At 39.9% G+C, this 16,555-nt stretch overlaps 1 protein-coding gene across 1 annotated transcript; it reads right to left on the reverse strand.

The window, feature by feature from the left end:
* Positions 1–13,607: 13,607 nt before the first annotated feature.
* Positions 13,608–15,774, reverse strand: LOC113938410 (ribonucleoside-diphosphate reductase subunit M2-like). The gene is given in 4 exon segments (XM_035729018.1): positions 13,608–14,119; positions 14,122–14,620; positions 14,622–14,792; positions 15,754–15,774. Coding segments are annotated over 4 exon segments (1,203 nt in total).
* Between the last annotated feature and the right edge of the window lie 781 nt (positions 15,775–16,555).

Genomic DNA, 16,555 nt, shown 5'->3' on the forward strand with positions numbered 1-16,555 from the left:
CAGGTGGAAGGCTAGAGCTAACTGGTGCTGAGTATTTCCCTTCTCCCAGGTCATTTGGGCTCTGGTAATACCCCCGCCGTTGAGGCTCTGGTTGGCTAGTTTCTCCCGAGGGCAGGCCTTGTTAGGAACAGAGTGCTCTGTGGTACTACAATATGGTTCCTTTTCCCCTCTCCCTGCCAGACACATGAGAGGATTTTTGTTTGCTATTTACTGTGGGAAACTGGTTAAGCTCCTGGCGGTAAATCTTATAGTACTGTGGAGGTCCCCTCTGACTGGGTCCCTCTGGGGTTTTTAGCTCTCAAACTTGTCCACAATGAGCATCCAGCAATTTGTGAATCATAGTTCAGGTTTTCCTACCTCAGCATTGGTTTCCGCGGCAGTTTCTGCTCGTAAGTCTCGGGTAAGTTGTGACTCCCTGTATGCAGTCTTGTCTCCAGTCTTGAGGACAGCAGTTTGTTCTGTGTCCTCCACAGATCCTGGGATCCTTATGGCTCCAAGAACAGTTGTTGATTTTTCAATATGCCCAGCTTTTCAGTTGTTAGGATGGAGTGACAATCTTCAAACTCCTTGCATGTGAGACTTGAGACCCTAAATCTATTCCTTTATTTTTCATCTCTCTAGTGTTGATTAAATACTTGCCATGTGTCATTATTTTGTAAGTGCTGGGGACACGATGCTATAAAAAATAATTTTTCTGCCATCATAGAGAATTTTTAGTGGAGAGAAGGGAACCATAAATAAGTTACGTAGACACATATGGTGAAAGACATTGAAAAGGAAACCAGTCATGTCCTAGGTCGGAACTGGATGGGGAATAAAGGAAGGCTAATTTAGATGTAGAGGTCAGGGAAGGCCTTGCTGGGGAAGTTGACCTGTGAACAGAGAAGTTGCCATCAAGGAGTGAAGAGCATTCTAGGTAGAGGAAACAGCAAGTGGAATGGTCTTCAACTGGCTGTCTTCGAGGAATACAAAGGAAATCAGTGTTGGTGGAACATAGTGACCAAGTGGAAAAGAGAAAAGTAGTGAAGAAGCAAGTTCCAGATCATGCAGTACGCCATAGGCCAGGTAAGGATTCTGAAGTATGTTGTAAATGTAAAGGGATGCCAAAGAAGGGTATTAATATGGGGAAAAACATTACAGGATTGTATTTTTAATTACCCCTCTAGCTCTGCATTGAAGCTGGATTGGAAGCTACAGAAACAATGAATACATTTAAGCACATTTGTTACTATATTTTTGTTGTGTGTGTGTGGTGAGAACATTTAAGACCCACTCTCCTGGCGACTTTCAAGTCTATAACACCGTACTGTTGACTACAGTCATGATCTATGCATTAGACCCTAGAACTTACTCATAACGGAAAGTTTGTTCCCTTTGACCACATCTCCTTGTTCTCCTCAGCCCCTAAGCCCATGGCAACCAACATTCTATTTTCTATTTCTGTGAGTTAGGCTTTTTTAGATTCCACATGTAAGTGATATCATGCAGTATTTGTCTTTCTTTGTCTAATGCATTTCACTTAGCACAATGCCCTCAAGGTACATTCATGTTGTTGCAAATGGCAGGGTTGCTTTCTTCTTTGTGGCTGCATATATATAAAATACATTGACATTTAGGTTATTTCCATGTGTTGGCTATTGTGAATAATGCTGCAATGAACATGGGGTGGCAGTTAGTTCTTTGAGATAGTGATTTTACTTCTTTGGATATATACCCAGAAGTAAGATTGCTAGATTATATAGTGATTCTATTTTTAATTTTTTGAGGAACCTCCATACTGTTTTGCAGAGTACCAGTTTACATTCCCACCAACAGTGTGCATGGATTCCCTTTTCTCCACATCCTCGCCATCACTTGTTTTCTCTTGTCTTTCTCCATTCTACCAGGTGTGAGGTCACATGTCATTGTGGTTTTGATTTGGAGGTCCCTGATGATTAGTTAGTGATGTCGAGAACCTTTTCCTTCAGTTGTTGGACATCTGTATGTCTTCTTTGGAAAAATATCTATCCAGGCCCTCTGACCATTTTTAAATCAGATTGTTTTTTGATATTGAGTTGTATGAATTCCTTATATATTTGCATTATTATCCCCTTATTAGGTAGATGATTTGCAAATATTTTCTCTCATGCCATCTGTGTTCATTTAGTGATGTTAATATTCAACTTTTCTTTGGTGTTCACTTTATATTTTGTGTGATATAAAGATACAACAATATTTTAGAAGATTACAGTACACTGAGATGGACTAAGATATGTGCAGTGCAATACAAGGCAGCATTTGATAAAAGTAGTAAGAATGGGTCATTAATCACGTATTCAGATTTTAGGAAAACAAGGAATCCCACTCAGCTGGATTAGTTAGAGGAGGTATCATGGGACAGGGCTGGAGGGGCTGAGAAGACCCATGCACTGAACCTTGACTAGTGTGTTGGTTTTCTACCTAATGACCACTTGCACAAATAGCAATGCCACCATTCACTTAGTCAACTGAGGATAAAACCTAGGAATCAACCTTGACTCCTCCCTTTATTTATTTATTACCCACAGCAGAAATGTTGCTGTGATTGGTATTGAGTAAGGTTTGAATGATTGCTTCAAACCTCAAGGAACCTAGTTAATCTCTCCTCTTTTTCTTTGCCTCTGGACTATCTTTTTCTAACATTCTTGGTACTAATCAGGAGATTATGTGTTCTAGAGAAAATAACACAGATTTTGCAGTCATAAATGGCTTTAGTATAAATACTGTGTCTACCACTGATTTTTGCAATCAAAGGAGCATGTTCTTTTCTTGTTTCATTCCCAGGTTTTGCATTTCTAAATTGAAGGAATATCAGTTCGGATTATGTTTAGTTTGAGATAACAGAAATCTCAAATTATGTACCTTAGACATTTTTATCACATGGAAAAGAGGTAGGAGATCCAGAAATGGTACATAGCTCCACAAAGATGTCAGAGACTCAGGTCAGTTTCCACTAACTGTTGTGACACAGTTCGTGCTCTACATTGTCAGGCTCCAACCAACACATCTGCATTCCAGCCAGCAGGTGGAAGAAAGGATAATGAAAAAAGGTACAGAAACACACACCAGCTATCTACTGAGGACATTTTTAAGAAGCTGTAACACAACACTTCCACTTATATTTCATTGCCCAGAATTTAGTCACATGACAACACCTAGTTGCAAAGGAAGCTGGGAAATCTGTCCTTTAGTTTTGTGCCATGGGCATAGCTAAAAATTGGGGAGATTTGTTATTAAGAACAATAACAAGAGGAAAAAAACCCCAAATGTTAGTAGAGTGTCTAGTTCATAGTATCTAGTTAAATTAGTTAAATTAATGTTTAATTTTTGTCTTTCTGATGCAGTCTTGCTTTCCCCAAACCATATCTTCCAGTATTATTTTGCGGCAAATTTTTTTTTTAAGATTTTATTTATTTATTTGAGAGAGAGAGAGAAAATGAGAGACAGAGAGCACGAGAGGGAAGAGGGTCAGAGGGAGAAGCAGACTCCCTGCTGAGCAGGGAGCCCAATGTGTGACTCGATCCTGGGACTCCAGGATCATGACCTGAGCCGAAGGCAGTCGCTTAACCAACTGAGCCACCCAGGCGCCCATTTTGTGGCAAATTTGTCACGAATCCAGATATACACATTCTTTCTCAGATTGTTACTACACTAGTTTATGTTTATAAAATGCAACTAAATAGTTAAATAATCATTTGAACAGATTAAAATTTGGCTCAAAATAGGTATTTCAGTCTTCACAAACTGGAAGAGGAAATCAAATACTTAAGTTATAGGAATAGGTGTAAAAACTCCAATGAGAAGTATAGGAAATGAGATCAGGAGTGGGCTGACTTTAGTCTATATTGCATATGCTTAGTTTGTTGCTGGTACCATCCGATTCCTGTTCAAATTCCTCCCACAACCCCTCCCTCCAGGTTTTCACATAGCTCTGCGTTACCTCTTGTACCTTCTACCAAAACTTGGGAGATCTCCTTTGTTCCCCCTACTGAAAACTCCTTCTCTTCTTTATTTTGAGAACACTGAATAAAAAATGATGGGGGACGCTTAAAGCAATTGGATTCTAGATGGATCAAGCGTTGAGGACAGGTACAAGATAACATGTGTACAATTCCAGGAATAATGGCATGAAGGATTTGCCAACACCAATTACTCATGGGACTTACCCTCTCAAAGCCAGGCTTATGAAGCTGTCAGGGCAGAGAACCTCCTCTCCGTGGGTGTGAGTTTCCACATCTGTTAAATGAGAGCTGGACTCAATATTACCAATTTCATACTCCAGGGGGCACCATTTGCATTGTATTCTATGTATCACCCAGATGTTCCAGTCTTAAAAAATGAAAGGCAAATGGTAGCTCTGGTATTGGGCAATATAGTCCTAGATAATACCTAATATGTAACTGGAGAATGGCCTACTTTGATCAGACCAAATCCTTTTAAAATCTGCATGAAAATCACCAACTTGTGTTTTGATTATATTTATTTTGCTTCTACATATTTTCCTATTGACTTTATGAATTAAACCATTTACTACGCAAGATATGATCTGTGCTTGCAGAGGAAATGCTATAACTTTTATTCAATTGAACAAAATGGTGGAGGTTTATGATCGTCAGTGGGGTTGTAGTTTGTTCAAAGTAAAGATGAACAACTTTATTAACCATGAGCTGTGTATCATTATTGTTATTATTCTAGGTTGTGAGCAGATGATTCATGATTCCTGAGCAGTAAGTAAATATATGAACAGAGTTTACTGTTGCAATAAAATAAAACTTACAGCACAGTTTATCTGACTTTTTATGGAACACATAATCCTTATTGTGTTGCACAGTAAACAGGCATAAATTGTACACTGTTTACTTTAAGGCTTATGATTAAAATTACTTTTTACAAAGACAAATAATGTTTTCAGTTTTCTTATTTTATTTAGTTTTCTTGTATGTAGAATCAACATCAATGGAGTTTGGCAATCAGAAAATGATTTAGAATGGGTATCTACCACTACTTAAAAAAAGAATGTGTGATTCTCTAAGTTCACCATCGCTTTAGATAGATGAAGAAGTGATGGCCTTTTCATGTTCCAGAAGTAGGAGCAAACTTTCCAGAATTTTAGTTAAAAGGAAATTCATAGGGGAGTGGATCTGAAGGTTGAGTATGTCTATTAGAATGTGGAATTAAAAAAATAAAACTATAATAACTGCACTCTTTACTGTACCTGTTAAAAGTGTAAGCCAGGATGATTTGATAATTTGTTACCTGCTTATAAGATCTGGACTGGACCAGAAAGGGGAAACCCAGTGCAGTAGATGGACCTTATAATGTGAAAAATATCTAGGGTGCCTGGGCAGCTCAGTCGGTTAAGTGTCTGCCCTTGACTCAGGTCATGATGTCCAGGTCCTGGGATGGATCTAGCCCCACATTTGGCTCCCTGCCTAGCAGGGAGTCTGCTTCTCCCTCTCCCTCTGCCCCTCCCCTGCTTGTGCACGCGCACATGCTCTCTCTCTCTCTCAAATGAATAAATAAAATCTTCTAAAAAATTAAAAAAATATTTGCTGCTCCACCTTATGAGAGGAGTATGCTTTCCTCTCCCACTAACATGGGGTGTAGCCACATGACTTGCTTCGTCCAAAGAAGTATGAGGGAAGTGATGTCTGCCACATTGGAGCATAAGGTTTAAGAGAACTGTGAGGTTTCACTATGTTCTTTTTTCCTTTTGTCTGAAGACTGGCATGTTCTAAACATGCTTCTTAACCTGGGTCTCAGAATGAAGATAATATGAACTAAAGTCATAGACAACCTGCACAGGGCAGTTTAACATGAGGAAGAAATACGCCTTAGTGATGCAAGCCACTGAGCTTTGGTGTATCAAAACTCAGAGTCATCCCAGCCAATATAAGAAAATGTCTTATGTGTTCCATGTTGATATGGGTCAACAAATTGTAGAGGCAATTAAATTATACAAACAAGGAGGATTTATGATGTATAATATGAAAGCTAAGAGTCCAAGATCAAGCATTGTAAATACAAGTGGGTAAACAGAAAAAAATATCACAATGTAAGTAGCAGTACTAAAATGCCAGGGAAATTGTAAAACAACATAATTAAAATGTAAAATCTGATTGATTTTTATAGAGGCTCACCTTCATTTAATGAATGCTTAGGGGACACCTTCTTCAATTGTGGCACTGTGCTAAATCTCCTGAAGACTGTTATCTCAGCCGTGCTCAGGGAAATTGATCCCTGGAAATAAATACCACTTGGAGGTCAGAAGAGGTGGAGAATCTATGACTCCAAAAAGTTTGGGAAAAGCTACAAACTGTATCTCGCTCTTGGAAATTCGTAAGACACACAGGAAAGTAAAGCCTTGAGAATTCCTTTACCAGATACCTGTTTTACTGGATTTATTCCAGTATTTCTTTTTTTTTTTTTTAAGATTTTATTTATTTATCTGAGAGAGAGAGAATGAGAGAGAGAGAGCATGAGAGGGAAGAGGGTCAGAGGGAGAAGCAGACTCCCTGCTGAACAGGGAGCCCGATGTGGGACTCGATCCTGGGACTCCAGGATCATGACCTGAGCCGAACGCAGTTGCTTAACCAACTGAGCTACCCAGGCGCCCTATTCCAGTACTTCTGAACCTTATTTGGACACAGTGGGGGAAATACGATCTTGAGGCATTCAAAGATTTATGAGACATCCTCTATTTCAACTCCCTCCCACGTCCTACCATAGTTAGTAAGGGGTTAGAGAAAGTGTACAGAAGCTTCATAAGGGAATGCAGGAGTGGGGGTAAGAGGTAATAAGGAGGGGCCGAGTGTGCAAAGGGCCAGTCCCCAAACTCCAATTCAGAGCATGAGTGCTATTTGGGAAGGAGCACACATTTTAAACCTTGACCCAGTAACAAGGGCATTCCTTTAACATATCATATATGAATTACAACTGTCTCCTGACTGTCCATTTTGTCCTTTACCTCTTCCATTTTATGCTGCCCTGCACATCTCTACTATTTGATCTTTTGAAGGCCATAGCTTAATTTCCTTCTCAAAATCTTCTGTGGTTTTCATTCTCTTCAGGATGATATCCGTGTAATTGATTTGTAAGAAGTTTGTATTATCATAATACATGTCTCTACTTGGGTGACTTTTATTACATTGTCACTGAATTCTTCTTTTATAACTATTCATTCATTTAACAAGCATTAACCACGTGTCCTCTCTGTATTTAGTACTAAGTTAAGCAGTGGGTTTTGTAGAGAAAAAAGCTTGGAGCTTGATGTCAGGCCCCCCACACTCAAATTCAGTTTTCTACTCTCTAGTGATTTAGTTGTCAGTGACCAAATATGAAAAGTAAAAATAATAACACATGTATCTCAGTATCTTACAGATTTAATATGATTAAATTACATGAAAAAACTTCACTAGATGCTTAGATCAAAACAGATCCTCAAACAATGCTAGTTGTTTAATCCAAATCTAAGTATAATATAAGATATACAAAGTGGTGGATTCAGTCCTTGAAGTTTAAGGAATTTAAAGGCAACCTAAGAAGGAATAATATAAATGCAAAAGCAAACAAGGAAAACAAAAACAGAGAAGAATCCAGACTGCATTTAAAAGTATGGGTGGGTGTCCCCTTTTGCATGTTATAGTTTGTCACAGGGTGTTTGAGCTTGCCTCTCGTAATCAGATGTATGGATACAAATCCTCATTTCCTCTCTTGCTAATTCTATGACTTTGAAAAAATTTCATAAACTCCCTGGGCCTCTTCTTTTTTGTAAAACAATTCAGATAAAACCTTACAGAATTGATTTTGAAATTAACCTGTCTTCATGGAAGACATGAATCTTTAAAGAAGAAGCAGAGATATGAGATATCTGAGACGATCAGGCAGCATCCCAAATGGATGAAGAGATGGGAAGGAGAAAGAATTGTGTGCGTGGCTGTGGGGCAATGCTCTTAGAGCAGCAGGCCTGGGACTTGTGGGAAGTGCTGGGAGCCAGGCTATGCCTCATGCAAGAGAGCATGGTCACTGAAGGGTGAAGGCAACAAGAAGGCACCTCCATTATAAATGACAGAGGTGTCCTTGGACGGGCAGGTGAGTGGCTGGTATGGGCCACTGGAACAAACTGGAGACTGCCTCAACTCAAGATTCAATCCCTACTCAGCTCTATACTTACATGCTCCTCAGTGTGGCCAGATCTTCTTATTTTTTAGAAGCAGCCAGCAGTGAGGAACTTTATGTGGACTTCTAGAACTGTTCATGCTCTTTTACCCCTTTATATATGTAAGCTTGCCTTTTCTTCTGCTCCAATAACCTGCCCCTCCTTTCTCTTTGGCTAAGTTCAATATATCCCACAAGGCTCCCCTCAAATATTTGTCATTTGCTCTTTGGAACTACTTCCTCATCTGAGGGACTCTATCCTCCTCTGTTCTAGCACTGCCCACATTGGATTACAACCTTGAGGCTGGGAGCTGCACCAGGCTGTTCAGCTCACGGTTCCAGGGCTGTCACATACAGACTCCTAGGGGAGAATGAGCAGCTCGGAACTGTGTGCCCGGACATCCCTGAGGGCAGGGCCCACCGTCCCCTGGTTACAATGCCCAGCATAGCATCTGACACAGAACAGTCTTCAATGAGCATGTGCTGCATGTCCGTATTGGGCTGGATTCCTGAGTCCCAGGGGATGATGAGTTTACTGTCCATCTCTGCAGCAGAGGAAACACTGAGAGGAACCAAGTTTCTTTTCAGATTAAAAAAAAAAAATGAGCTCAGTTTAGCATAAAAATCACTTTTTGAAAATATTTTGGAAAATCATTTTTAAAAATTCCCAATTCTCCTGTGTCAGGTCTACACATTTTTTTTTTCCTCCTAGTGTTACCAATAAAGTTTTGAAAATACAGATCTCTCTCTCTCTCTCTCTCTCTCTCTCTCTCTCTCACACACACACACACACACACACACACGGACATGCTTATGTATCAGGCAGCTGTATCCATTATCAGGGGGGCATGTTAAGGCTCTGCTCTAGTAGAAGTAAATCTGGAGAAAAAAGAGAAAGAAACACAGAGTTGGGCCATGCTGGTGGAGACTCATGGTTTCCATGATAAGAAAGAAGTTTTTATTTTATTTTATTACTTTATTATTTTTTTTAAAGATTTTATTTATTTATTTGACAGAGAGAGACACAGCGAGAGAGGGAACAAGCAGGGGGAGTGGAGAGGGAGAAGCAGGCTTCTCTCTGAGCAGGGAGCCCGATGCAGGGCTGGATCCCAGGACCCTGATCATGACCTGAGCCAAAGGCAGACACTTAACTGAGCCACCCAGGCACCTCAAGAAAGAAGTTTTTAAATGGCAAGGGGTGTCAGAGAGGATATCTTGTGGAGGGAAGCGGGTGGCACCCAGAAAATGCTCTGAGAGAACATGGAGGCACCAGCCACATAAAACTTGTCCGATAACACCGTCAGCTTGCAGCAGAGCTATCCAGTCGAGTCCTCATGCTTCCTCTTTTGTTTCCTTCCTGATCTCTCCCTCCTTCTTCCCCTTCCTGTTTGCCTCCCTCCCTCCTTTCCATTAGCCCTTCTCCAATACTTCTTTCCCTTTGTCTTTTCCTCCCCCTTTCCCTCCTCATGTTCTTCCTCCTTTCTTGTTCCCTTCCTTCTTCTTCCTGCCTTTGTTCTTCTCATCTTTCCTCTTTCTCCTCTTTCTTCTCTTAAAGGAATCTCGCTCTAATTGTGGAAGGAAGTGGAGCAGTAGAACTCATTTGAGAGTCAATTTTGCGGGGCTGCGTCTATTCTAGAATATGAAGGCTAATGATAATTTTAAAATATTGTAACATAAACTCTGGCAGATTAATCACATTTTAATTAATCCCAGTTACTTTTGCAGTGATAACATAATTTCTATCTGTCCTGTGTCACTTTCCTTTAGGCATCTTATGTAATTCAGAATAAGTGGGTTAAGTTTTTAATTAACTATCGTCAGTCAATGAGACAGAACTGCCAGTATCTTCTCATCTGCCTTATTTTTGTCTTTTGAAATAGATTTGAACATAAGGACAATCTCTCTTGTTTGGTTTAATTTTATTCATTAATTTAAATTTTTTTTTAAAGGTGCCCATGTTCCACATATTTGGGACATGATTTAAAATATTTTCTATTTTCAGTGATTAATACAACCATTTCCATGAAATTCAATTATTTCCCAATTAAATCAATTCTCTCTAATCTTAGGATACTAGAATTTCTAGATATTAAATACTCTGTGGCTGTTATTCCATAACAGGCCTGATTAGAATCCATGTGGGTTGTTAAAGCTGCATGTCGTGCTTAAAACTTGACAGTACATATTTTTGTAAAGTGAAGTGGGATGAAAGATATGTAAATGATCAGTTACCATTTTACCTGTGATAAAGGGTTTATTGACTTTTTATATTGTAATTTTAATAGAAAAATGTCACTTTTTAAAACTAATTTATAAATAAACCAACATTCCCATATATGCATGAAGACTTAAGGTTATTAAAATTGCTTTTTTTCCAGTGCACATGAGGTGCATCTGCTATTTTGAGACTCTGCTCTAAATATGCCTAAGTTTATCATCTATTTAGTTTTCCAGCTATATAACTATATAGAACTTCTGTATTACTTTAATGAACTTAAGGCAATTTACATATATGCTTTGTATTTTTTAAAATAGAACTCAGGGGCACCTGGATGGCTCCGTCAATTAAGTGTCTGCCTTCGGCTCAGACCATGATCCCAGGGTCCTGAGATGGAGTCCTGCATCAGGCTCCCTGCTCAGCAGGGAGTCTGCTTCTCCCTCTGCCCCTCCCCCTGCTCCTGTTCTCTCTCTCTAATAAATAAATAAAAATCTTAAAAAAATAAAATAAGAACTTGTGATATTATTTCTACCTTTAAGAATTATAAAATATCTTTCCTGTTCTTGCTCTCATTCTTTCTTATCTATTGCTTATACTCCTTAACATTGTCTCAAACTGCTCCTTAACCCGTAAATGGGACTCCTACACACCTACGGTCATTCATGCTCTATTGGTCTTGATTCATCTCCCATCATATGAATCAGGGGGCTGGATCACTTGGTAACTCCACCCTGGTCCCAGCCACTATCATGTCTTGTCCCAAGGGAGTCTCCCTGTGAATGTCCTCACTTCTGTTGCCCATTTCATCCATCCTATTGAAGAGATGCACAGAATGTGTTAAAATGCATATCTGTTCAACTCCTGAATCCTCCTTCTAATTTGGCAATGGCTTCCTACTGATCTTGGCAGGAAGGCCAGCTGGTCTTTCACAAGATGAGGCCCTGTGATATCTGTGATCTTTGCTTGGTTCTTCAGCTCTCCCTCTCACCACACCAACCCAAAAGCTTAATCCTTTGAACGGCTGCATTTTCCGACAAGCCGAGCTCACCTTTAACCCCGTCTTGGCACATTCTATTCTGTATGCCTTAAATGATTCCACTTCTTTTAGTTCCACATGTTACGAATAAAATAAATACACTTCAAGTTTGTGAAAATAATGTCTCTACTTAAATTGTATTTTTAAAATGAAAATACAAATCTACTAAAGTTGATATTCCATTTCAATTCACTCATTTGAAATAAGAAGGTTTATCTACCTGAAGTGACCGGATCATTTTTTATCTACTCTGTGGACAATTCCTTCTTTTATTCGGTGTACTTAGCTTGTTCATATTTAAAATGATTATTGGTGCTGTTGCATTAATATTTAGCATGCTTATAACTGTTTCTTAAATGTTTCATTTTTTTCTTTGTTTCTACCACTTTGGCTGTCTTCTCTGTTTTTATTTATTTATTTATTTATTTATTTTTTGCGAGGCAAAATCGTTTATTCACTTTTGTGTTGCACAAATGTAAGAACCACATAATCTGGATTTACTTTAGGTAACAATAATTTAAAAAGATAGAAAGCCCCTGTTACAGAAATTGTTAAATTTACTATTTGACAATTTATACAATAAATGAAAAAACTGACAATAGAACAGGCCAGTGATCAGCTAACAAAATACAACAGGTTAACAAATGCAGCCAAAGGATCAGTGCGTATCATCTACCACCTTCCACCTAACATCATGGCTGGGCTGGTTTTTTGGTGGGGGAGGGGAAAGGAGAAGGCAGGGGGAAACTAAGGCAGGTCGATTCAAACTAGCCCTATTAAGTATATTATCATATACTATCAATCTAAAATTACGATGTGACTAGAGCACGTGTTAATATAGTTCATGCAACTCAAGTTTTCTCCTGAAGGTCAGGAATCCAATAAGGTAAATGCGCAGACTGAGGTTGATGCTGGAAGTAACTGCACTGAATTCTAGCTGCTTCAATCATGAACTGCACTAACTGGGCAATTATTTCAAACTATGAACCACAGACATAAAAAGACATACACAGTAAAAAAAAAATAGTTCTAATTTAAAAAACATGTAGTAAATATAAATGAAATAGGGCAACAGTACCTGCTTACAAATTCAACCAAATCGGAATACATGCTCAGCTTTTCGGGGAGCCGACTTCAGTCCTGGTTGTGCCACTTAATTGGAGCAAGATCCTCAGTGGGGCATTTTGTGCAAGGATGATTGGAAATCAATTTACAATATTATCTCAGATCCTATAGCTAAGGAAGGATCTAAAGATCTTCGTTAAGAGCTTGAAGTTGGGGAAAATAAGAGGATCCTGCCCCTCTCACGCCCCCAGGTGACCAGAAGACAGCCTGCATCACATTTCAAGCGCCAATGATTTAAGTCAGAAGCTCCTTTCCCCTTGCTCTCATTCCACAACACTCGACCTGGCCTCCGAAATAAAAACCACAACCTGTCTTCTTTGTGGCACCAACTAGCTAATACCTAGGTATGGGCAGGGCTGACTTTGAAGTCGATCAAAGAGCACATCCATTCATTCTAGAAAATAAAGAATAGAAATTAACGTGCTTGATCTGCACAGGTTTGACAGACTTTGGCCACGTAGTCAATTCCAGACCAGCTCCCATTAGTGGTCAATAGAAGGCTTTGCATGTGGGCTAGAAACCTAAAAATTAGGTTAAATCACGCCTTTATTTCAACAGTACAGACTCTTGTTTATTTGTACGTAAAGTGCCCGTTTTATATACAAATCAGTAAGTAAACTTTAAAATCTGCTTTGAAGCACCGAGGCTGAGCCCTCCCAAGGGCCTCTGAGTAACTGACTGATTAATCCTGCTGGATCTGACTCACTCCAGGGTCCACACACGTTGAGCCCTGACTGCCACTAAGAGCCACGGTGAACTCACGGACAGCCAGCCTGCCTGCAAAAGCCAAACACGGCCAAGGTCTTTCCTAAGAATCCGAGTAGCTTTTGTCTATGCTTCTTTCTAGGTGAGACAACTAGCATCACTAATCAACAGGCTTGCTTTTGAGGTAGCTACACAGTTTTAACAATACTATTAATGAACGTTACGGAAAATTCATGGGGTAGCTGGTTTGATACACTTCAAGTAGCTGTTTTTTTTTTTTTTTTTTTGGATGAGAAAGGGGAAAAAAAATCAGCAAGATGTGCTCTTATTAGCACATCTTCATTTCTCTTAGAAGTCAGCAACCAAGGTAAAAGAATTCTCTGTTGGACTTGACATCACTCCCATCCTCTGATACTTGCCTACTCTCTTCTCAAAGAAGTTAGTCTTCCCTTCCAGTGAAATATTCTCCATAAAGTCAAATGGATCTTCTACTCTGAAAACCTCGCCAAAACCTAGCTCCAGCATAAGTCGGTCTGCCACGAACTCAATATACTGCTTCATTAATGTGCAATTCATCCCAATGAGCTTCACAGGCAAGGCCTCCGTGAGGAACTCCTGCTCTATCCGAACGGCATTAATAATTATTTCCTTCACTCTCTGCTCGGAAGGTTTGTGGACCAGGTGTTTGAACATCAGGCAGGCAAAGTCACAGTGTAAACCCTCATCTCTGCTAATAAGTTCATTGGAAAAGGCGAGGCCAGGCATCAGGCCGCGTTTCTTGAGCCAGAATATCGACGCAAAAGAACCAGGAAAGAGGATTCCTTCCACAGCAGCAAAAGCCACAACCCGTTCCCCGTAGGCCCAGTCCAACGCAAGGCCCAATCTGCCTTCTTCTTTACACAAGGCATTGTCTCGATGGCGTTGAAGAGAAATTCCCTTTCTTTGGAATCTTTAATAATAACTGTCAGCGAGGAGAGACTGTACATCTCAGAATGCATGTTTTCCATGGCAAATTGGAAGCCACAGAAACAGCGGGCTTCTGTAATCTGAACTTCTTGGCTAAACCGCTCCACCAAGTTTTCATTTACGATGCCATCACTCGCTGCAAAGAAAGCCAGAACGTGGGATATAAAGTCTCTCTCCTCAGGCTTCAGGGATTCCCGGGGCTGAATGTCCTTGGAAAGAGCCACCTTTTCAGCTGTCCAAAAGGAAGCCTCAGCTTTCTTATACATCTGCCAAATATCGCGGTACTTGATGGGGAAGATGACAGAGTGACGAGGGTTTTCTCTCAGTAGTGGCTCGTCCTCCACGCGGCGGCCAAGCACCTTAGTTTTCGGCTCGGCGGGCTCCGGGGCGATCCTCCCGGGCGGTGTTGCCGGCCAGCACGCGGGTCCCGCTGAGCCTCGGGGGCGTGTTCTCCGTGTCCGCCAGGCTGAGCCCCTTGAGGGGCGAGAGCTGAAGCCGCTGCTGCTGCTGGGGGTCCACGATGGTGGCGAGCGGCACGCGGACGGAGAACGTGGCGGCGGCGAGGGGCTACGGCAGTGGAGGCGGCGCACAGGTCCTAGTTGTCTTCTCTGTTTTTAATTGAGCATTTTACATGATTCTGTTTTATCTTCTCTCTTAGCATATCAGTCATACTTCTTTTAAAAACTATTTTGGTGGTTGCTCTCAGGTTTACAACTAATCTAAGTCCACCTTCAAATAACACTACACCACTTCATGACTAGTGCAGGTGCTCTATAATAGGGAATTCTCAATTTCTCCCCCTAGTTCCTTATTACATTGCTGTAAGTAATTTTCATAGAGGGATTGATTTAGAATAGTCATTTAAGGTATTATAATCTATTGGAATTTCCATCTTATAGATAAGCAAATTGAAGTTGACAGAGAACAAGGGGAGAAAACAGATTGGGTATCTTATATCTCTTTGAACCCAATAAAAGGGATCTTGCCAAGGCCTTAAAATAATTTCACCATGAACACTTTAATTGCTATCTCTTGGAGATGTGGGCTGGACCATCTGGACTGGCTGAAGACCATTTAAAAATAAATGAATCTACCAGATTCATAACATGGTTCCTCATCAGAACTTGATCACAATCAGCAAACACATGAATGCTCGTACACAAACACACAATGGCTCTCCATTAGACATGAATGCTCCTTCCAATCAAGACTGGGTTTGCTTTCATTCTTATATTAAATTTATTAAACTGGTGATTAACCCATCAAAGACCATTTTTTAAAATTATGTTTTTGTCCCTAAGATTCAGCCACACAGTCTTGGCTTCCTGTCATGTCCCACTGGTCAATTCTGATTATCAAAGGAACTGGTATGCTTCTTGGTAAAGCCCAGAATGTCTTCCACATTCCCCATTGCTTCATAGAGCAGGCATTGGCTTTCCTTTATTCTACATAGTAAGAGATGTTTCATAAATCTTAAATCCTCCATTAACATTTCTTGATTTATGCCCAAGTATTTGTTTTCAGTTACCTTATTAGTCACCTTAGTCATGCTTATTCAATTACAGGTTCCCATACTTCTTATTTGGCCAACTTGTACAGCTTTTTAAATTTCTCATCTTCCAGCTTTTAAAATAAAAACTGGTGAGTCCCAGGAATGAGTGACAGAGGCAGGCACTCAAGCTTTCATTATCAGGTTTACAAAACAAGATATTTTATATGTTGGGAACTCTGATAGTATATCAGAATAAAAGGAAGAATTTTTTGAGGATTTCCTGGTAAAGGACTCAAAAAAGAATGACTTTAATTATCTAGTTTGTATATACACCAATCTTGAAGATGGTGTGAAATTTTTAATTGCATAGGAGATACAACGATGCAATTATGACCTCTTTGGTCAATGCTGAATAGCTTCAGATGGAACATTTACTGATGCTTTGGGGTTATATTTACTCCGGGAGAAGCTGTGGTAAAGATGATCACAGCATAGCTTTGTCATTCTTTTTAAAGACCTTTGCGGTTGGACTTTTAAAATGCTTTAGGTGTAAGAGTGGAAAAGCACCCAACATATACGGGAAAGTTAAATGGTTGCTATTGAAAAGAGCAAACAACATCTTCCTGAATATAAATCATCTTCATTCATTTGCTTACAATGATTTCCTTACTTGAAGTGACTTCTCTATCTTGGTAGACTCTTTGTTATCCTTCAGTAAAGGATAAATATCATCCTGCTTAGACGTAACTCTTTGCTGAAACCTTCTCCAGTTGTCCTCCTCACTCAAATTGCTATATATTCACTCACTCACCCATTCATTTATTCACTCATTTACCCA

This window comes from Zalophus californianus, chromosome 8 (genome assembly GCF_009762305.2).
Source record: "Zalophus californianus isolate mZalCal1 chromosome 8, mZalCal1.pri.v2, whole genome shotgun sequence".
Classification (NCBI taxonomy): domain Eukaryota; kingdom Metazoa; phylum Chordata; class Mammalia; order Carnivora; family Otariidae; genus Zalophus; species Zalophus californianus.